This window comes from Tachypleus tridentatus, chromosome 1, assembly GCF_004210375.1.
Source record: "Tachypleus tridentatus isolate NWPU-2018 chromosome 1, ASM421037v1, whole genome shotgun sequence".
NCBI lineage: Eukaryota > Metazoa > Arthropoda > Merostomata > Xiphosura > Limulidae > Tachypleus > Tachypleus tridentatus.
Window position 1 is genome coordinate 87,776,857 of NC_134825.1, and position 24,523 is coordinate 87,801,379.

A 24,523-nucleotide genomic window follows, 5' to 3' on the forward strand; every position below is an offset into this window, starting at 1 on the left:
AGAAGTGCTGATATTGATGGGATGGGTCGCTCCGTAGAGTGTATTCTCTCTGATCACAACCTTCCTGTTTTTGGTAGTAGTTCTTGCATTTATTTTCATGCACCTAGTCAGTCCATTACTGCTATTGATCTCTCAATTTGCTCCTCTTTACTATTCTTCCACATTTCATGGAGGGTTGACAATAATCCACGAGGCAGTGATCATTTTCCTATAATTTTGAGAGAGATTGGCTGTGGTGTATGCCACTTAACCTGCATGCCCAGGTGGAAGCTGGATCAAGCAAACTGGCCCTCTTTCACTGCTCTTGCAGAACTTGGTCCTGCCATCATCTTTAAACCATCAGTAGATGATTGTGTGGCAGCAGTAACTGACTGTATTATACAGGCACCTGCTCAGTGTATTCCTAAAACCTTGACATTTTTTCCATGATATCTTTCTCTGTTGTGTAATCCTGCCTGCCACATGGCGTGGAAGACACTAAAATCGGCCTGGAATACTTTTTGTAGGTTTCCCATACTCTCGAACCACATTGCTTTCCAGCAGGCCCATGCACATGCTTGGTGGGTAAGATGTCAAAGCCAGAAGGACTTTTGGATTAAGTTCACAACCAGCATATCTTCTACTACCAGTTCCAAAGTCATATGGAGAAGGTTCGAAAGGTCAGTGGGCAGTATAATTCTGTCCCCCTCTCAATCCTCCTCTCTGATGGCCAGGAAGTAGCTGATACCTGGAGCATTGCCAATACTCTGGGTGAAAGCTTTTGCTGGATATCTGGATATCTTAGCCATCAAGACTCAGGCAGAGCGATCATCACCTCTTCCCTTTCGAGCTGATTGCCTCTATAAGTATAATCATCCCTTTACACTGATGGAACTCAAACTGGCCCTTCATAGGTCTGGCAGTACATCAGTTGGACCTGATAATATACACTATGAAATGCTGCATCTTCTATTTCCTGCTTCTCTTGCTGTTTTTCTGATTGTTTTTAACTGGATCTGGCAGGAGAATGTTTTTTTTTTTTTTTTTTTATGCCTGGCACCAGGCTATTGTCCTGTCTTTCTCTAAGCCTGGGAAGGATCCCAAGATTCCTTCAAACTACCATCCAGTTGCTTTGATGAGCTGTCTCTGTAAGACCATAGAGAGGATGGTTAATGCTCATTTTGTTTGGTTCATCGAATTAAACAACCTCCTCTTGCCCAACCAGTGTGGGTTCCAATGACAACACTCCACCATGGACCACCTGATTCGACTTGAAACGTCAATCAGAGAAACCTTTCTCAAATGACAACATTTTGTATCAATATTCTTTGTCATTGAGAAGGCGTATGATACAACGTGGAGGTATGCCATTTTGCAAGACCTCCATATATATGGGTTACATGGCCATTTGCCCATTTTTATTAAAAATTTGTTGATGGACAGGCAATTCCAAGTTTGTGTGGGTTCAACACTTTCCTGTTTTTTTCTACAAGAACTTGTGTTTTGAGTGTCACACTTTTTAGTATAAACATTAATGCCATCACTAAACAACTTCCTCTTAATGTTGGAAATAGGCTCTGTGTTGACAACTTTTACATCTCATGTCTGTTGTCAAGTATGAGGTATATTGAGTGGCAGCTACAGACTGCACTCAATCATTTACGGAAGTGGACCACAGCAAACGGCTTTAACTTCTCTCTCTCTCTCTCTAAAACCATTTGCATGCACTTCTGCTGCCAACAGGCTATTCACACTGATCATGAACTCAATATTAGTGAAGTTGTGCTACCTGTGGTCCCTGAGACAAAGTTCTTGGGGCTTATCTTTGACCATAAGCTGACCTTTACACCACACATCAAGCAGCTATGGGTAAAATGTACAAGAGCACTGAGCATCTTCCATGTCCTTTCTTCCACTACTTGGGGAGCAGATTGGCATTCTATACTAAAGATATATTGTGTTCTTATTCATTTGAAACTAGACTATGGATCACTGGTCTATGACTCTGCCAAGACCTTGGCCTTAAAGATGCTGGACCATGTTCATCATCAGGGACTTTGGCTTTGCACTGGGACTTTCTGCACTTCTTCAGATCAGATCTTATACACAGTCTTCTGAACCTTCTTTGCATCTCTGCCATTTGCAACTGTCTTTACTATATGCTTTGAAACTTTGTTCCTTACCAAATCATCCCACCTGTGGTTGTGTTTTCCTTCCTACATGGACCATGATTTTTCAGAACAGATGATCTGCCTTTTGGTCCTTTTGGCCTTTGTATTCAGGTGCAATTGGATGAATTGGGTCTGTCCTTGGATAATATTGCTGTATCTACTGGTCAGCCCATCCCAGCATGGCTTATTACAGTCCCCAAATGTGACCTGTCTTCAAGTCATTTGAGAAAAATAGACACTCTTGATTTGAAATACTGTCTGTTATTTGCTTAACATCTTTCCATTTCTTTGTATACAGATGGTTAGAAATCAGATGTCTGTGTGGGCTCTGCCATGGTTTGTTGTGGTTCGGTGGTTACGCACAGAATCCCCTCTGCAATGTTTGTGTTCACTGCTGAACTGTATGCCATTTCTCTTTCCCTGAATCACATAGAAGCTAAGCAGCACTCAAGTTGCACTATTTATATTGGCTCACTTAGTAGTCTACTGGCACTGGAATTGCTTCATGTTAGTTCACACCCTGTTCTTTTTGATATTCAAAACTGACTGGCCCATTTCTCTTTAACATCTACTTCTATCCAGTTTTTCTAGATACTGGGCCACGTTGGTATTCGCTAGAACGAGCTCACCCACACTACAGCTATATCTATCTTCTCTGGCACTAACACTGCTGTGCCTGTTTCATACATGGACTACTAACCTGTATTAAAGGATCAGCTCTCTGTCAGTTGACTTGTAGTAAGCAATATGAAAAGAAGCTTTTCCAAATAAAACCTTCTATTGGACTTTGTCCGTCTTGCTTCCGAAAAGATCGGAAAGAGGAAGTTGTTCTAACAAGACTATGCGTTGGTCACATTGTTTGAACTCATCATTTTCTTTTATCTGTGACTGTTCCACCAATGTGTTGTCCATGTAACTCTCATGTCATAATAAGCCACATTTTACTGCCTTGCTGTTATTATGACTGTCAACAATGGTGCCATTTTAAACATGTTGTGTTCCAAGGTTTATTGGTAACGTTAGTGTTATTGGTGATGGTGACACTGTTCACCTTAAAAATGTTTTTAGATTTTTGAAGGCCATTAATCTTTTTAATGCTGTTTTGTTTTTTAAATTATAAATTAGACCTTTTATAATTGGATTCCCTTTTAAGCATCACAGTCCATCTTGTTCATTTTGAAATTAGAAAATGGCTGTAACATCTGCTTTTCAGTTTTGGGTTTTGTAGTCACCCATTGTATTGTCTGTGGTTTGAACATTCCTCTGGACTCTCTGCTGTGTTCTTCTCCCTTTTCTTCCTGTGGAGTAAGAGAGTCCTTGTCAGTTTTTATTTCTGAGGTGAAGGAGTGGTTGATGATGGAGGTCTACCCCTGAATGTGAAATATACAATATAAAAAAATGGATCCATTCAGTTTGGAGCATAGAAGTGGTGTTCTGGTGCTGTAAACATGAAACAGATCTCTTTTTTTTTTAAGCATCACAGTCCATCTAGTTCAGTTTGAAATTAGATAATGGCTGTAACATCAAATAACTCGAAACCAGGTCTGGAAAGGTCAACTTCAGGTGACTAATGATGGTTTTTGAACTTACCTGTTAGTTTTCCTGGCAAGTTATAATAATTACAGTTATGCTACAGAAAGTCCTTTACAACTTTTATTACTGTATTTTTCTCTTACCACTGTAGACTAGATGTGAAAAGATCATATTAATCTTAGTTTTTTCTTCCATAGTCTTTAACTGTCTCAACAAGGGCTCAGTTGGTTTGACTGCCATATGACCACTTTTTACTTATTAAAATTCTTTATGGATTTAATACTACTAACTTTTGATATGGTATGTATATCTTCACACAGTTTGGCAGTCTTTCAATAATTATTATAAATCTTTCACATACAAAAAATTATTATTTTTTTAATAAGAGATTTTCAATAAACTAAAGATTTGTCTATGAATATAGTGAGTATTTGTTTTAAATAGTCCATGTACAAAGTGATTTTCATGTTAAGATTAAAAATAGTTTTCTTTTTGGAAATCCACATTTCTTTTGTGTAATCCCTAAAATCTTCTAAGTGCATTATAAACTTTTTTCATAAAACTTTATATTTTATCTCTATATAAGGTTGGTCAATTTGACTGACCTTGTAACTGCAAAAAAAATGGAGTAAATCTAAATTACTCTTTCTTTTTTCTGGAATGCCTTAAAATTGTAATATTAAAATACACTAATTTATCTTAAATAGTTTTAAGCTTGTAACATTATATATCTATTCATAATTACATTTTATTGTTTTTTTGCCCTTTGCACTCTGATTGACTATTATCCATACCATTATAAGTTGTAAATTGCCTGGGGGAATGTGCAGCTCTGTTTGGCTATTTAAATACATTATCCACAAGCTACTCTTAACTACTCATGTGCATGCCTCTTAAAACATTTTTGTTATGTTATTATTTATTTTATCTAATCTAATCTTAACTAACCTAAAGAGATTCCTGTTTTACATTTTAGTTATTTTTATAGTAATATATAAAGAATAAACATGAAAATTATGTGACAAGAGTTGTCACAAATTCATTCAAGCTTGTTATTATCTTTTCCATGGGAATGAAGCTTGTAGTAACAGTTAAATTCTCCATTCAGAACACAACATTATACAATACATCATTTGATAAAACCTTGACTTTCTTGTGGTTATGGATAATGTATAATTAAATGAGAACTGTCAACAGAGCCTGAAAAAGAGGATATGACAGGTAGCTATTTATCTCTAACCAAATAAAATAATAAAAGCTATAAAATTATGGTTTGTCTAAGTAATGAAGTTTTAATGGTGAGTAATTTGTTTAATTTGTACCTTTTGGAATGGTGATGGATAAAATAGAGAAGAGGACATGCCTAGGGAAAATATGTCACACTTGTGGAAACTTGGAATTTTTTAAATATTGTCTTATAAAAACCTTGTGTCATCTACAGTAAGGATGTCCATGGTGACAGGATCAAATGCACACTGTTCTGTGAAATATTGGTGATGGGGTGTTTTGCAGAATTACCAGTAAGTTATTCCTGATGATATATTTGCTTCTTAACTGTGCATGTTCTGGACCATACTCATCCATGAACTTCATGGACAAAGCAGAGTGGGATAGCTGCTCATCCTTAGGTTGAATAAATCAGGTTTGGTCTGCTTTTCAGTTTTGGGTTTTGTAGTCACCCATTGCACTGTCTGTGCTTTGAACATTCCTCTGGACTCTCCACTGTGTTCTTCCCCCTTTTCTTCCTGTGGAGTAAGAGAGTCCTTGTCAGTTTTTATTTCTGAGCTGAAGGAGTGGTTGATGATGGAGGTCTACCACTGAATGTGAAATATGTAATATAAAAAATGGAGCCATTCACTTGAGAGCAGAGAAGTGGTGTTGTGGTGCTGCAAACATGATACAGATCTCTCTTCCCAACCCTGCATGGAAGTCAGATCTCAGCAGCTGAATTTTGGATTGAAGTTGACTTACCCACTCTATGATCCTTGACCTATTCCCACATGAATGTCAGTTCCATGTAGTAGGGTTTTGGATCCAATTGACTTTCTTTGTAAGGTCCTTTGCACCTTAACCACTCTACACCTTGGGGCTCATCCCTTCTTTTACTCACACCTTTTCTTTGTCTGGTAAAGAGTATACCTGATACAAAAATTGTGTGGTGTGTCATATATATCTTTTTTGAGAGCTCTTTTTGGGGATGCTAAAGGAGGATGCTTCAATTTTCTTCTTTGCACCAGTCCTTCCACCTATTCAGTATTGGTGTCTTGCTATGAATGTGAGTGGAAGTAAGGCCCATTGTCAGAAGATGTAATTTTCCTATACTGGAAATATATTTTTGACAGGTACTAACTTCTGTTCATACTTTCCACCTTTCCTTCCCCAATGTCTACCAGTGCTTAGTTTTTGAACTAAACTGGAAGTGACAGCTAGAAAAGCACAGAGTGAGGCATTTCTATTTATGTAAGTTTGTCAAATGATAATTTGCATGCATGAATTGGTTAAACCATGCAAACGAAGAGAGTTTGCAGGAATGAAAGACTTGTGGCATGCAAAAAAAAAAAAAAAAAAAGCAAATAGAGGGCAATAGTGAATGAGAATAATTGTATATGTGAATGGAAATAAATACATGTCAAAAATATATTTTCAGTGTAGGAGAATTATAACATCTCTGATTTAAACAGTGAGAAAGACATGGTGTAGTAAATAAGGGTGTCTTTTTTATTTAAACGATAAAAAGGACATGGTGTAGTAACTAGTGGTGTTATTTTTTATTTAAACACTAAAACTTGTGATGTAAACAGTAAGTAGAAAATATGACATAGTAACTAAAAAAAATCTGTAGTGTAATTAAGGTTATGTGCTTTAAAGTAAGGAACACTTGTTTGTATTTGATCATTTTCAGAGTTTATTTCTCAAATTGGAAACTAAGGCTTTAAAAACAGTAGTTATCTCCCTCTGTACAAAATTAGTAACAATTTGCATTTTGTTCTCACCTAAAATTGAATGCTACATTTTACCAGTGATTAAGGGAAGGCTCTCTAAATTACATAAGAGGTAGAAACCGTAATGTAGTACTTAAAGGAATATGTGTAATGTAAACAGTACTGTGGTGTTGTGGAGCTTATTATTTGTATTAAAATACATATTCCTATCATAACATTTTTTCATAAACAACCAGAAATAATGAAATCAGTTATGAGCATTTGCATGTCTTTTGTCTAAGTATTATAAAATAGAGTTAAAAGTGCATAATTTTGTGTCTTGTAAACTTGAAGATAGACTGTGAAAAACAAAACTGGAAAATGTTGTTTGAATGGTAAAATGTTTTTAGTTTGTTTTTTTGAAGTGGTTCAGAAGAATTTGCCTTTTTATGTATTTGTTTCGTTTTGTGGTACTTAATGAAATTTGTCTGTCCTAAGTAGGTGAGGATCAAAATAAGTTCATTGCTTATTACTTTTATTTATATAGGATATTATTTGTGTTTATTAAGTTAGGAATGTACAAGTTTTTTAAGTCATTCAGTTTTTGACCACGTACAGTTTAGAGGCATTCTGTAGAAGTTGATTTGGTTCAAATGCAAATTACTTTTAGTATTTTTTTCTTCAGCAATAGAATTTAATGATTTTAGAATAATGGTAGCTCATCATTCATTAAACTGTGAATATTATGATAAGATATTGCCCTGTTGTATCAGGCATCTTTAATTCTGTCTATTACATCATTTTATATATCTTAAAATTTCATTATTGTGAACTGTGTATATTGGCCCCATGGTAGAAGAGCTCTGGATTTTGGTAAGTTGATGAGTCAAATTCAAACTTGTATGTAACATAAAATATTCCTGTTAGCTCTGGGTGCATTGCTAGAATGACATGCATGCTCTTAACATTGATGGGTTGGGTATTTCTGAGAGACAGCCTTCCTTCTGGATAAGTAGTTCATAATTAGAAACAGCAGCAGATAGCCTTAGTATCTTTGCTATAAATGGCAAACACATTATTGTAAGATAAGGTACAAAAGTATGATGAGTGTTAGTTTTTTCTTACAAACCACATTTCTTCCAACAATGAAAATATACTTCTGGTCATTTGCTTTTGAACATTTTAGTTAGATATTTAATCAACTTTAACAAAAATGTTGAAAACAGAAGAAATGCCTGAACTATTGGCTTAGCTCATTCCTTCCATCAGGAATTTTGGAACTTTAAACTCGTTGATATATTTATTTATATAGGGAGTAGGAGGCTCAAATACAATTCTAGTTAGTGTTAATTATGCCAAAACTAGAATATTTGTAAAACGAGAAAGATTTTCATTTAAATGATAAAGCAGTTAAACAGAATTAGTGGACTCTGATTAAATTTTACAGGAGTAAATAAAAAGAGAGAAAAAGAAAATTGATTCAAGTTTCTCATCTGTTTTTCATAAGAAAATGTAAAACTTAAGGTCTTGAATTTCCTTAAACCTCCCCAAACAAACAACTTTCTGGTGTTATCAAGCAGTTATTTTCACAACTTTCTGTTAATGTATTAATTTGTATCTTTGTTTCATTACATTTTTTCAAAAGTTTTATTACAATTTTTTAAGTGCCTTTTCATATACTTCATCAGCCAGACATTGTTGCATTAATTTTCCAGTGTTTGTCATGTTAGCTCTTTTTGTATTTCTTTCATGTATAGGCTTGCTATTCATTATCTGAAGTAGGAACTCAGCAATATGATGTGTATGGTAAAATCTTCACTGTAAAGCTACAGTACATATTTTATCGAGAACGAGTTGGTGTACGCCCAGGCCAGCTTTCTAAAGTGATGCAAGGTCAGATTACCAGTGTAGGACAGATTGCAAAGCTAGGATTACCACTTGAGCATTCACCTCAGATTTCACAGCTTCTGAAGTTGGGATCTCAGAATTACCAGGACATAAAAATGTTTATTCAGGTAATCATTTCATTCATTTTTGAACATTTAAGATCAGTTATTCAGTGAACAATAAATTTAACACTTTAAAAGTGTTGTGTGTATGCCTACCTAGGCTACATTGAAAATAACCCTCGTCAAAAATCTTTTTGGTGAACTTGGTATTCATGTTTGTCTTTATTTATCAGCTTTCATTATTCTTAAAGAATTAAGACTGTTATTGAAAAATTCATAATAAAATTCAAACAAATCCATCTGTATTAAGTAATGTGGTAACTTTAATTTACATATTTTGTTACCCACTTTCACTGAACTCTTAAAATTGCTCTTATCCTCTTGTTATGGGGATGTTATTTGTAAAAATACCAAAAAAATTTTTATAAAAACTATGAATTTTTTCCCCACATGGGTTAATTGGTGAATTTAGTAGATTTAACTTCAAGTCATAGTTAATAAATATATATAAAGTGTATATGATAAGGAAGTTTAATTCTTAGAGATGTATTGTTTACTACTGATATGTTAATAGTGGATAACCAGGTCTTTTGTAATTACCCAAGAATTAGTCTAACATAAAAATAGGAAATGGTAAGAATGTTGGTGATGATTTATTCTTTAAAATCTTACAGAATTGCGATCTTTTTTAATGAATTTGAATACATCCTTGGTGTTGTAAACCCTTTGTAAATACACATGAGAAGAAAAAGAAATGGGGTTATCCCTGAATGAAATAGCTAGGTGAAATTTTGGAGTGTTACACACAATATCATTTGAACTAACAAAAAAAAATAAAGAATTATCAATTGGTGAAAATACTTTACATGTAAAGTGGTTTATGTAACTAAAAATTGTAATTTTGGACAAAAAATAAATCTGTGATCAAGATAAAAAAAAAGCAACCCTAGCATTAAAAAATAACTTGTTATTAAGTGTAAAAATAGTTTGGTTTTTATGAATTTTTTTTGTATTATTCTCAAAATTTTTGTAACTTTAATCTTGCAGTAGCATCAGTATAACTATATGGCTTTATACTTTTTTTGCAGTGTGTAGGTACTTCAACAGAGTTTTGGACTCCCTCAGTCAAAGCAACATAAAAAAATGACTGGATTTGATTTTGTGTCCAGTAAAATAAATGCCAACATTACCAACTGTTCAAATTATTTGATTATAATGTGTTTAGCTTACATTTCACATTCTAAAATAGGTTAGGAAAAATTGAATGCTTGTTACTGTTGAATATTTTTGTGTCAAAATAAATTAATTCTTAATGTACTTTTAAGACTGGATCACCATCTTAATATATGGAGTATACTCATTGGTTGATTTTTAAAAAAAGATTATAATTTTTTAAAACTTTTCAGTAAATGTTTAACTGATGAGCCTATTTATCTTAAATTAACAAGAGAATTAACCATGTTTGTTTTTGTTAGGTTGTTGAAGATGCACTGTTCCATTTATCTGTTCATCGTGATCGAGCTCTTACTTACAAGACAGAAGAAGTTCAGGTCACAGTTCATGATGAATTTAGAGTGGATCAAGACAAAGATGGGAAAGTTCTCAAGCAGTTAGCTCGTGTTCGTATATTTTTTCTGGCTTTTATCACAGGTTTGTTTCCTTATCCAATATTAGAAAAACATGCTTGTATTGTATTTAAAGTAGTTAGATAAACATGCTGTGGATATTGTAAATGTTTTAGTTGATTAATCAATAATTTCTTGTCTTAAATATAAAATAATAAATTGTACAAATTGTAACTATTTTTTCTACTCTCAACAAATAACTAACATACAAAATAACTGGAAAAAGTAACAAGATATAAAATTTCAGCAATATTAGAAGAGGTGTTTTAGTTATAAAAACAAAGGCAAAACAAACATGAGTAAGAAATCTTTGAAAATTTTCTTAAGTGTCAAAATATATACGTAATCATAAGTGTAATTTTATCATAAAACATCTAGTTTGATATTATGAAGTTTACAGGAAAACCTTAATGAACATTCTCAGGTATGCCTGACATTGAAGTAGGATTGAATGACATAGAAAGACAAGGAAAAGAGGTTGTTGGACGACATGACATAATTCCTGTAGTTACTGAGGAGTGGATTCGACTAGAAGATTGTGAATTTCATTCCTGTGTTCTATCTGAAGAGTTTGAAAATAATCGGATAATTAAGTAAGTTTTCCTTTCCCAATATGATAAGTCTAGTGTTATCAAACCAAACTGTTGGATGATGCTAATTAAAATCTACACCTTGTACAGTTTTGCACCATCCTGAGATTGTTTAAAACACTTTGCTGAAAAGGTAAGAAATTCAGAGCCTTTTAATCTACATTTATGTTGAAGAGCATATTTTATTAAAAAAATACATTCTTTGGACTTTTGTTTTACAAGATTAAGAAGTTTTTAACATCCTCAAAACTATTTTTGAAAGAACTGAAATTTATAGGAAGCATACACCAGTAGCTAACCCTATGAACATGAGCTCCTGTTTTACATGACAGTGTAAAGAGGTGTACATATCATAACTCTGAAAGTACTTAATGTATCTTGATGAGATTTGACAAGCTTTTAGTAAACAATTTTTTGTACACAAAGAAGTAATGTTTAATTATTTTTACTAAATATATCCTGTGAAATATATGAAGACAAAATTTTGTGTGTCCTTGAATGGAAATTTATTTTCATGTTAAGAAAAAAAATCTCATTTGTTTCACATTTTTCATACTTCATATGGATGATGTAAAACTTTTTAATTGAATATCAAATGTTTTCTGTTTTTGTCAACAAAACTAAATTTTTTTATTTTTTTTTTACCTTGACTCTAATGGACTTGGTCAATTTGACCAACCTTGTAAATGCTACAAAAAAAACAAATTACCCTTTTTTATTTCTTTCTACAATTACTGTAGATTGTAACAGAAAACTTTGTTTAGCCTAGATAACTTAAGACATTAACAGTCTAGGTCTGTTTGTACTTAATTTTATTTTTATTGGCCTCTGAACTGTGTGCGACTGATAATCCATGGTACAAGCTATAAATTATCCAGTGAACATGCTGCTCAAATTACCATATTCATAAGCTTAACACTTGGGGAAATTATTTTATTATTATTTATTTTCATTATCTTGCCTTATATAATGTGATAAGTTTCTAATGTTTGCATTTTTGTTACTTTTACAATAATAAATCAAAAATTTAGTACTTATGTTTAGCCTCTTGTTTTTTTGCTGTTGGCCTGCTGATGAGATTTAAGCCTGTTCTTCTGTAATGATAATATTAAGCACTAAGTACATTAAATAATTAGAGGTGTATTAACTTAATATGTTTGGTCTAGAGTGCAACAATTTAAGGAGCACAGCTTTAGGGGAATTTTTTTTAAATTTCAAAATAAATTTAACTTTGACTTTTTATACAGTAATAACAAATTTCTATCCATTTCACTGTATTTTGATTTATTGTTCTCATGTTGATAGATAAATTTTGTGGTGAGTCATTTGAGAAGGAAAGGGTGTGTGTAAAATTGTAAGCTATAACTATTGTTACTTAACTGGCTCTAGCTTTCTAACTAAGATGTAAGTGACTTGAAATAATTTTCTAAACTACTTGATGTCATCTCCACCAAATGCCTGTACTAAATTGAAACTTTGTCTTCCTATTGATTATAAATGATGTAATAGAACACATCAGAGAGAATTATTGGCAATTTGTGAAGGAGAGGATGTGACAGGTGAGTGTGGCAAGTAGATCTGACTTTTTAGTTTGTTTCCATAAACAGTGTGACTTTGCCTTAGTAATATCTGTACTATAATAAGTAATTTATGTTAATCTCAAGAAATGATCTCGGAGAGTGTGATAAAAATAGAAGATAAGCAACAGTTAGTGTACAAATGTTTAAAGGATTTATTTAATTTTTTTTTAAATTAAGATATATATATACATTAATATTTATTAATTATGGTTTAATGTCAAATTTATTTATGTACAGTAATGATAAAGTAGTTTAAATTTTGAATGTAAATGAGATGCATACTTTGATCTACTTGTAGCAAGTGTATTAAAAGTAACAGCATATTTTTATGCATGGGATTTGAATTATCTTCTTGTTGATTTTAAAGTTACTTTGAAATAGGTTCAGTAAGCACTTAAGACATTTTTAACACTTGAGTCTGAGTAGAGCAGCTTTAGATCAATACTGGTCATCTGACTGATAATAAACTAATCTTACTGAAATTATACCAAAATAGATCTTATCTTGTTCTGAATCTCATGGTGTGTTGGGTTTCAAAATTGAAGTCAAGATGATGAGGTTACAATCATTTTGTCACAGCCAGGGTGAAGAAAATTTTATCACAGATGATGCTGTGGTCATGAGTGATGCATCTTACAATCTAACAAAAATCTGCACAGCTGAATACTGCTATCTGTCTATAGGTTGTTCAAGTTGAGCCACTTGTTGCTTAGATGTAACTTGTTAGTTCATATGTTTGAAACATCCTGCAGCTAGATCATGAGCAACATTAACAATCTGAAACAAGTTATGAAGAGACAGAGTTCATTGTTTTGCATATAATTATGCACCATAATAACAATATCCTCAAGTGAATAAACATGACGATGTCATATATTTTTTAATATTTTTTTCAAAACTAAAGTCTTCAAAAGAGCCTGTGATTTCCTCTCAATCATGCAGGTAAAGCTGGATTGGATCACCTTGCACTTGCTATCAGAAAGGGCCTGAAGAATACTGCTCTGTCAATAGAAAGAGCCACCACATGCTTTATAAGAGAATCTTATGGTAGAGGAGAATGTTAAAGGCCATTATTATTCACAGAGTTGTGTTTCTATGGTGAACATGGCCACGTTTAGGCCAGAAGAAAAGTATGATTGATCACTTAATTTACTGAAAAAAAATAGCAACCTGCTCTTTACATCAAACCCCACAGAACTTGCTACTCAGTACTCAATTTGTATAATTTATGGATTTAGCCAATCCTCACCCACATAGTTAGCACATCAGATCTTCTATACTTGACTTGGAGATTGTTGTAAGAAAAATGTTGGTGTTGCTACATTTTGAGTAAGTTTTTAGCTAATTAATTCCTAGGGCAAATAATTTGATAACTTTATCACCACCTATATGAAAGTAATATTTACTTGAAATCATTTTAATACTTAAGAACTTAATGAATCTTGTCTCTGTAGGCTTCACCCACCAGATGCTTGTCTTTTTGAGCTAATGCGGTTTAGAATCCGACCACCTAAAAACAGAGAACTCCCCTTACAAGTAAGGTTCTACTTATTATATAGGTGTATTTTCATAATTTCTTCTCTACAAAAAAATAGTTGAACTTAAAAAACATTCAATACATTTTTGGACCTTGTTGATATATACACAAAAATAGAGTAATTTATTTAATGGGAAAAAACCTGTAAAATGTGGAATACATTTTTTTATGCACAGGTAAAAACCCAAATGGTAGTGACAACATCACGTGTTGAAATTCGATGTGACCTACTTGTGCCTGGTTATCATAGCAGGAAACATGGACAAGTTCCTTGTCAAGATGTCCAGATAAGGTTTCCCATTCCTGAGTGCTGGATTTACTTATTTCGGACAGAGAAACATTCTAGATATGGGTCACTAAAGTCTGCATCAAGAAAACCGGGAAAAATCAAAGTAAGTACAAGTTTAAAGCATACATTTATAACCAGTTAACACCAGATGCAGAGAAAAACACTATATGTATAATCAAAAGTTCTTTTCATGGAATATGGTGCAAATTATCTGTAAAATTATAAATGATCTGTATTTATTTGTTAGACATTCTAGTAATCACATATTTCTTATTTATTTTTTGTGGTTATTTTATTTTTACATATATTAAGTAGTAAAATGCTTTTATCATTTTTATCTTATGAAAGTTACTACGATAATGAAATTTCTTTTGTATGAAAAGTTTATTTTTGTTTGTTTTTAAAATCTATATTGCAGTTATCATAGTGTTAAATGGCTTTTGATTAATTATGCATTTATTAGTAATTCTTATTCCACAGGGACTAGAAAGGATTATTGGAACAGCTCAGTCATTAGACCCAAGTCTAATTGAGGTTTCAGCTGGTCAAGCTAAATATGAGCATGCACTGAAAGCTGTAGTCTGGAGGATACCAAGACTTCCAAAGGAAGGGCAGGGTTAGTTGGTTACTAATAACATTTTATCTTTAAAAGTTTTTGTAATGATGCAAATTAACCCTCTTGGTGTTATTGTATTTGTGACTTTTTTTGTATCCTAAATGTCACTTTTGCTTTTTTTCCCTCAGAATTTTAAATTTTCTTATGAACTTAAATTTGCTAGCAGGTAGCAACCACTTTTATTTTTCTTGGATTCACTGCAGAGGCAGATACAGAATGGATCCAGACACTTTTTGAGAGACCTTTTTCTGAAAGATTTGGAAATTTGAAGTAAAAATGGCATAACCTGCCTAGAAAAACCATCTTGCACCCCATTTCCAGCTAGAACCCTTCCTTGTTTTTTTAAAAAAATTTATATTTGTGTCTTCACTGCACTTATTTGTATGTCAAAAATAAAATAAACTTACATAAACTGTAACAATCAGCAGTGCTATTCCTAGAAGCAGGAAATAATTTAGTATACAAGTTCATGCAGATTAAAGAAGAAAAACCTTTATTCATTTAACTGTATAATGGCTACAGTTATTAGAATTGGGATTTGGTGTGGTAGTCCTTGAAGCAGGGCACTACACACAATCCAAAATTGCAAAAAAGAGGTAAGAACTCTAAGGTGTGTGTGTACTGGCTCTGTTTGTAGTGCTTAGTGATATCAAGTAACAGTAGATGGCAGTGGTACATAGCTAGTGGAAAATCTGGGCTAAATGTTGCAGAATCAGAAAGTAAAGTTTGTCTATAGACTGTCTAGGAGCTAACAGTGTTTGTTTAGCTTGCTCACTCTAGGATTGTCTCAGATTATACACCAAGAGGTTAATGTTTTTTTTTTAAACTGTGTATGTGTAAATTTTCTAAAAAAAGGAAATACAAAATAACAAAAGTGACAGATTGTTACAAAATCTTCATTAATAAAAAAATACTGGCATTTTTGCCAGTTTGTGGAAAACAGTGGCTTTATGTATATAAGCAGAATGTTTAGTTTTCAAGATTACCATTCAGAGAAGAAAATACTTTCTTCAGTAATTTATCAGCATAGCCATAAAAAATGAAAGTGTTTGATATCATATTTTTAAAGATGTGTATAGGTTTGTATAAATATAATAAATTAATGAACATTTCAAATGTACTTATTTATGAAAGTTTTTCCAGTATTTCAGCTGTGCTTGTGATTTGTATGTATTTTATTTTCAACTAGGAGCATATACTACTCAACTTTTTCTGTTGAAGCTCAACCTCACATCGTTTGACCAGATTCCAGACACATTCAGTCAGTATGTTGATGTGGAGTTCATTATGCCAGCCACAACAGTCTCTCACACAACTGTACGATCTGTCTCTATCACTAATCCTAACCCTCCAGAAAAGTATGTCAGATATTTGTCAAAACATGAATACAAAGTTGAAATCAGTTTTTGCTTTTCTCAAACAGAAAGTGAATATATATCTGCAGCTGCTACTGCTACTACTGTCCAGCCCACAACTTCTGAAAACATCCCAGAGTCTGGGAAAGAAAGTAACAGTAATGAGGAGAATGACAGTGATTGAGTAGATGAAGTACTAGTTCCATATTTGTTTCATGTGCAAGCACAATGGTAATTTGTCATATCAGCTGTTTAGCTGCACAAAAGCTGTGATTCAAATGAACCTTCACAGACTGGCAGTTTTGTTGATTGCTTGAAGTATCTTGTATTATGATTCAGGTATCTTCTTATATTTATTTTATTCTTTAATATGGACAGAAGGTTTAATTTGCACACAGTTTATTGCTATAAAATTCATGAAGTGTATATTGAAGGACTTGAGTAAAGGTCTCGCAAAGTTTGAATACTAAATGATCAAGCATTTTGTTTTTATGTTGAAGACTTACTTGATTGTGTCCAGAAGTTTGCTTGTAGAACACCAGTTGAATTAAAGAACTAAATGTACTGTCAATTACTTTCAAATATATTGAGTAAACATTCTGGAAAAACCAGGTTATATAGCTAGTTTTCAGTGTGCAAGAAAAAGCTCACTTTTCAAGTTTACTTCCATGTGTAGCTGTCACATTTACTTCTTGAATTAAGTCCACGTGCTTATCTGTTTTTGGCTATGAAGGTAGGTCATTAGATTTCAAGAAAAAACTATGGTGTGTTCATACTTAATCTGTGTTATCTTGATATACTTCTACATAAGGTAAGCCCTTGTGATAGTAACAATATATTAATGTTTTTTTGTTTAATTAAAATGAAGGGTTTACCTCATAGCATTAACATTTCTTGAAAATATCTTCAAGTTGACCTGCTGTCATGTGTTGTTGATAATATTGTTTAGCAAGGTCCTTTTTGTATATAAATATTATTGTAATGTTTAAATAAGTTAAAATGATATTAATCTAATTGATTAAAAAAAAATTCTGAATTGATGTTGGAAAGGATTTATCCAAAGCTTGTTTTCAAGCTTAAGTTAAAAACGTTTTTCTCCACACTTCAAACATAGCTAGGTCTCTTGATCACAATGTAGGAGATTTGAGAAATATAAGAAGATTCTTTATTGTAGAATGTTTTTAATTTTTGTTCTGTGTTTTGTGTATTATATATTGAAGTACAGAGCAAAAATAACTGGTGAGTAAAATATGTGGATGATTATAATTTTAATGAAGTTGATGTGATATTTTCTCCCCCCTCCCCTAAACATTATGTCATGAAGAGTTCGTTTCAGTGTGCAGAGTAAGTTATATCTGTCTGTAATGTCCAGTATATGATATTTATTATTATTGATGTTCAGATCGATTGTTGTCCATTTTTGCTTGTTTATGATTATAATTTTCTGTGGTAAGAAATAGATGTTCTTGTGTAGAACCCCCATTGACAACAGTATTATATAAGTGATGTATTGATTATTACCTCTACCTTGAGTTTGTTTGGCTGGAGAAAAGAGGAAGTAGTGGAGATTGTTATAAAAGATTGTCTAGATATTCAAGTTGTAAAAAACGTTTAGTTCAATAGATGAGTTTTTTGTTGTTGTTTTTTTGCTGTAGTTCAGACCATGTACATGTGTATACTCAACTGTTGGAGATACCCTATGTAACAGTTGTTTATTTTTATATTGCTTTTTTTTCTCTTCCTCATAGTTATATTCAAACTTATTTAAACATTAAGAGCATAGTGAGACAAAATGGTTATGAAAGTCAAATATTATTTTGTTTTTCATTATTTAAAAGTAAACGTGTTCTTTATACTTGTTTGTGAAGCTCATACTGGGTGTAATATTGACAATTTATTATTTATTTCAGTGATTTTCACTTGGAAGAAACATTATATACAAATTGATAAAAACCTTCAAGCTATTGTTATGCCATATTTCTTAACTTTATTAAAAACTTTTAATTTTTTACATTATTATTGAAAATTTTACGTTATTTTTCATCATTTATGCTATATTTACAAATATACCCAATATTTTATTTGTGCAGTAATTACGACTTTACATTTACTCTCGAAGGGATGTATTAGAAAACGTGACGAATTTCTATAGATACGTAAGGTACAGTTAAATGTCGTATATAAGTGATATTTAATAGTACCTTGTCATCCAGCTCTTAAATATTTATTGTTAATTTCTTTCTGCACAATATAGTGCAGAAAAAACAAAACTGCAATACTTTGTACACTAATTTTAAACCACAAATTATATTGTTAATGTTTTGGTTCAGAACTTTGATTTTTTTTATGTTTCAAGGCTGAAAATTAAAAATAAATATCTAGTGCCATCTATCAAACGAAATTCGTGTATAATTCTAATTTGTGCAGTACTGCATTAATTTGATGTCTCTAAAATTAAAAACTGTATTGAAATTTTGGAGACGTATTTTACAAGTGTCAACTAAAAATACTTAATATAGTTATTACGTATGCTTAATAGGTGGCGCAATTCGTGAAGGAGGTAAAAATTGTGATCATCTTTAAGAATAAGAGTACAATAATCTGTTGCTTAACTATAATATTTTAAATAGTTTTATTTATAACTATTTTGTGTTATGGCTACAATTTGTGTCTTGAGGCCTTTATTACACTATGAAGTACCGGGACTGATACTGTGTTTGGTGTACAGGAATATTGATTCGAGTGTTAATGACTCGCATTTGTCACAAAATCACACTTCGAACTTTGGTGCCATAGATGTATTATAAAAGTGGTGATCAAATCCTCTTATTGAATTAGAGTGTACCCCAAGTGGAAGCTTTTACTAGCTGCCTTTCCTTTAAGTCTTACCAGTTCAAAATTAAAAACAGCTAGAATAATTGTCATTGAGTAGCTTTGCGCGAATATCCGGAACCAAAGAAACAGTTATAAAAATATTTCTTTACAATTTTTATTTAATATTAATTACCATGTTTTTTTTTAATAGTAGAGGATTCAGAATAATTATTATACCATTATGTGCAATAAATAGTAAGTCAGTTTCACCTTGTATATATGGAATTTAAAGCTAAGGTAGTGTACTTTGTGTTATTAGATTGGTGTTGTAACAAAAAATGGCTGTATAGTAATTCTAGTAACGTTTCTTGACAAAAGAATTATTATTGTATGAGCTTGAGGTTGACCAGAAAGAAATAAAGTCATCCATATTAATCGTTGAAGGTGATGTTTTCTTTTTTTTTACGACTCCACAGTTGCAGAGAAACTTGTTTGGTTACCTTGTAGGTTAATTGAAATAAGACTAAGAACTGCAGCAGATGAACAACACTTCATATGAGAAAATGTAACTTAAAATCATTAGGAACTCAGATATTTACGAAAGCCAGTGTTAGGATTACGAGGTCTGATCACATCTGTCGAGTGCATTTCAAAAACATATAGTTTTACATATTTTTCTGTTATCTAATAAAAGATACAATAAATTAACATTGTCGGGAGGGGTCACTTTTTTGTCCATCCTCTGTAACGTCGTACAAGTCATACGTTACATAAATTGTTGACGTCATCTTTCTTGAAACTTCTAAGTTTTTCTCGCTACGTGAGTACTGTTACATCACAGTGTCACTAGGCAAAATATAAATGTAGGCTAGGCGACCACGGGAACGCAAGTCAAGTCAGATAAAAAAAAAAGGGGGTAACTGGCGTGTGAGTTATTGACCTTTATGATGATGTGTGTGTGTTCTTACAGCAAAGCTACATCGAGCTAACTGTTGTGTCCACCGAGGGGAAACAAACCCCTGATTTTAGCGTTGTAAATCCGTAGACTTACCGCTGTCCTAGCGGGTGACATTAACGGATGATAAAGTGAGTTTTACAGTTCAACAGACATACGGAGAATAATTTGACTTGTTAATGATCTAAAGTAACTGAACTGGTCCGAACTTTGATGAAAAGGAGATAATTATTTAAGTTTTAGAAGTAACATAAGTGAATTTTTCATTGACGCTGTTGTGATAAAAGTAAATAAAAGTAATTCGTTTTGTCAATTCGAATAGTTATTACGTATGCTTAATAGGTGGCGCAATTCGTGAAGGAGGTAAAAATTGTGATCATCTTTAAGAATAAGAGTAAGTGAATGAGGTTGTGTGGATTCTTGACAGTAAAAAAAAATATTCAGTTTTAAATAAAACTGTTTTCTATAGTATAAAGAATTGTTCTACATACGTTTCACTTGTTTTGAATATATATATTGAAACAAGTTATTTGTGTGCTGTCCATTTATTGTTCCAATTTATCGCCAACAAAACCCAGCCTATATATGGATCGTGTTCTGAACTGTCCAGTTTTCAACTGGAAAATGTTGAAAAAGGAAGCTTCTCCTTTAAGTATGATTTAAACAGTTCTTGATAATCTGGCTGCTGAACAAAAACATTGTGCTAAAAATCTAGCACTTGGGATACATTATTATATTTTTCCACCTCGATGAATATGACTACTGTTTTCCACGTGTGTACTTTACCAGATCATATTGTACATAGAATGAAAAAGGCAAAAATGTAAGTTCTAAGAAGGTTTTCCCCTTTTTTGCATCTTTTCTTGTGATAATACTTTGGCTGCCAATTTTGCCATCTATTAAAAAAATATGAATATTAAAGTCATCACAGACATGCATACCACTTTTGTATATTAGCAAAGACAGGCACAGAAATTAAAGTAATCTCCTTTACGTTTCTACAGTAAATCCAGCCACAGCAGGCTAATAAGAAAAGTTATTTTGTATTAAACTATTTCCACAGATCATAAATGTAAGCTTTTATTATAATGTGGCATTATACTAAGACGTGCAAAACATATATAAGGACTTGAATTGAAATAGTGATATCTTACACGCATCTATCATGCCCCCAATTATCTGTTTTTTTTTATAAATATACCTCTGATTATCGCTCACAGGCTGAGCTTTGTAATTTATTAGTCTTTTAAACCTAAAACGCACATCACTTGAATGTTATACAGTTAAAGAGATGTACTATAATGTAATCTCACTTTCAAGGACTTTTCTTGCGGGAAAAATATTGTGTACTCTGTATATTCCTCTTTGAAGGACAACATTTATGAAATGAAAAGAAGGAAGAAAGAGAAACAAAACCACTAGATCGCTAAAACACATAGATGACGAGGACATAGTGATAAATCACGAAGAACGCACTTACATGCAAACACAAGAAGAAACAGACGAAGTTAAACAACGACATTCACAAGAAAACAGAGGTGAACGAAGATATCATTCAGGTAACGTCCAAGAAACAAAGAAAATTAACATCACAAACATTATACACAAACACACGATTAAATATAGCACAGAAACAAATTACACATTGTTCTATCATTATCCAAGGTGTCCTAACAAAGAACCACAAAAAACTGCTGAAGTGACAGAGCCTCCACGTGCAATACAAATTATAGTCATAGCTTGAGGCCCTGGGCTTCAACAGACAATTCTGACAGTTGTTTAGGAATAAGATTAATATTTCTAAGGAAATAACCCCTTGGGGTGCTCTAAGACTAAACAGTCCTCCTTCAACTCCGCACAAAAAAAAAAAAAGTTTGACTGAATAATTTGATAATTTGGGTTAAAGGAATTTTAAGTGTAACTCTAATCTGGTAGGCGTGGCAGATGACAAAGCGAAGGCGAAGCCAACCCCCGACTAAAGGGGAAACAAGAAGAGACGAAAAGCAGGTCGGCAGATAAAATAACGAAATATCAAACTTGAACGGGCCAATTCAGGGCCGGGTTGTGCTTCAACCCGATAAGTCATTGCCTTAATCCGGGGTTGGTTACAATTCTCAACGATACGAACATGTGGCAGCTGCGTGCAATTGCGTTCTCCCACGCAATGTAGGGTGTGATAGAGAATACAGAAATAACACTACCTGAGAGTTAACGCACAACCACTCTGCCCTAACTGCCAACAGCAATACGTGGAAATCTATGGGATATCAAAAATACAAGAACATAAAAGCATGCATAACAAACATACTAAATAATACAAACAGAAAAGACACACGCACAGACGATATATAAAAAAGAAACTGGCAAAACACAAAGAGCACTTTTGTTGCCCACACCCAAATTAAAAGAAATTATGACAAAACGATAACTTAAAATACATGCATACACAACAAAAGCACTCGCCTAACTTCACGAAATACCTAAACAAAAGAATAACACGCAACATATAAACACACAAACAACAAAGTGAAACCATCACTAAAATCGCAAAAGCAGCAACAACCATCCTCTGTGAATTTCTAAAGCATACATAAACTCTCAAATCCAAGAAAACAATATCACATTAATAATCAAAATAGCCATTAAACACGTTATACCCTACGATAATACAACTTTTCGTCATTCCATCAACACCACAAACTACAATCATACAGTAAATTTAACCTAGTAAATAGGCATAACTCAATAACATAAACGACCTGAAAAGGAAAGTAGTAGTCTGAAACGAACAGACATCTATACAAACCAGATTAAAAAATCTAAGTTCGAAACACCCGTAAGCAGCAGTACAGAAGAGGTTTACCTAATACCTGACCATCCTAGGTAATCGAAACCAAAACATTTATGCGGAACTTTGCTTGCTTTAAAGGAAATCTGAAGTAAAGGAGTTCGTACAACTTCATGTTCAGTGATTTTTATTGATAAATGCAATTTACTTGAACCATTTCAGTTACTGATAACAACAAATGTCTTGGCTGTTGTGTATAACGATGTAACAAAATGACATAATTTCAGTACGTATACTAGATATAAGTGTAAAGGAGATTGCGTGCTTAAAAATAATTTTATTACACGCTCCATGTGGAATATCCAAAATATATACATTATGTTTGGGGTATCATCAAATAAAACTATATACTTCCTAGATTAATTTTAGAGTGTAATATTTTTATTTACTCAAAAACGTGTAATAATTGCGTTGGAAATAAACAACTGTGAAGGAGAACACATAATTACAGCAACATGTGTTTTTTATATTTGTATATGTTAAAAAGTAATGGGAAAATCAACTAATAATGTTTCAAAACAAGTATTTACTAATTAATCACAATAAAGGCTTGATTCATACTTACAATTTTTGTGTATAAGTTATTGCTTTGAAATTTAATTTTCCTGCTGACGACATTTTTTCCTTGGATTGGTCCTCCAGTGGCTCAGCGGTATGTTTGCGAACTTACAACGCTTAAAAGCGGGTTCCGATACCCGTGGTGGACAGAGCACAGATAGCCCATTGTGCAGCTTTGTGCTTAATTCAAAACAAACAACAACATCCTTGGGTTGCTGGAAAAACTTAACACAAACTCAGCTTATTATACATGTCTGGAAAGCTCTGTCTGCCATCTATTATTTAGAAATTATTTTATGTTTATGTAAGGTACATACATCAAATTAGACACTTGAGAAAGCCTGGCTATACACATAAAATCTTGACAGATTTACTTTGACTGGGAATTTCTAATACTGATATTTCTTGTACTTGGTGACATTTGAAAACATAGGTTTACTAGGACTATTAAAAAATAGATCTACGACAAGTTGTGCCCCAGACATAATAAACAAAATCCAGTGTTTTGTGACAGATGAGAATCCACGAACACTACGGTCAGAGAAAAAAGTCCCCGTATGCGTGGAAACAGTAAGCTTCGCTTCTTCTTTGTGGGTATTTGGGTATGTTGAATTTTAAATACCCAGAAGAGTCAGGTGCACAAGACCTAAACAGTACGCAACCAAAGGAAGATGTTTGTTTTGAATTTCGCACAAAGCTACAAGAGGGCTATTTACGCTAGCCGTCATTAATTTTGCAGTGTAAGACTAGAGGGAAGGCAACTAGTCATCACCACCCACTCCCAGCTCTTGGGCTACTCTTTTACCAAGGAATAGTGGGACTGACTGTCACATTATAACGTCTCCACGGCAGAAAGGGCGAGCATGTTTGGTGTGATTGACATTCGAACCTGCGACACTCGGATTACGAGTCGAGTGCCTTAATCACCTGGCCATGCCGGGCCACCAAAGCAAGAAATACCCATTTTTTTTTCCTTTACTAATACATCCTTATAGAGGGAATTAAAAGTCCAAATACATCAGTCCGTCAAGACTTCTCACAGTAATTGCTGTACTTATCTGTATAATAAAGATATATTAATTAAGGGTAATTACTTGAGGTGCATACATAGAAAATTAGAGGTAACAAGTGAAAAATTAAAATTATTATCAAACATATTAATAATAAGATGCTACAATAAACTGAAAATAATTTAAAATCAGG

At 32.8% G+C, this 24,523-nt stretch overlaps 1 protein-coding gene across 5 annotated transcripts in view; it reads left to right on the forward strand.

Annotated features, from left to right (window-relative positions):
* The window catches only part of LOC143255007 (uncharacterized), a 53,000-nt gene extending 33,598 nt beyond the window's left edge, over positions 1-19,402 (forward strand). For all 5 annotated transcript variants that reach the window (XM_076510023.1, XM_076509996.1, XM_076510013.1 and 2 more), the window contains exons 3-9: positions 8,362-8,619; positions 10,029-10,203; positions 10,603-10,771; positions 13,803-13,884; positions 14,062-14,277; positions 14,655-14,790; positions 15,980-19,402. In XM_076510023.1, the coding sequence (XP_076366138.1) occupies positions 8,362-8,619; positions 10,029-10,203; positions 10,603-10,771; positions 13,803-13,884; positions 14,062-14,277; positions 14,655-14,790; positions 15,980-16,329 (1,386 nt within the window). In that variant the 3' untranslated portion in view covers positions 16,330-19,402. The remainder of the gene's footprint in view (positions 1-8,361; positions 8,620-10,028; positions 10,204-10,602; positions 10,772-13,802; positions 13,885-14,061; positions 14,278-14,654; positions 14,791-15,979) is intronic.
* The last annotated feature ends 5,121 nt before the right edge of the window (positions 19,403-24,523 follow it).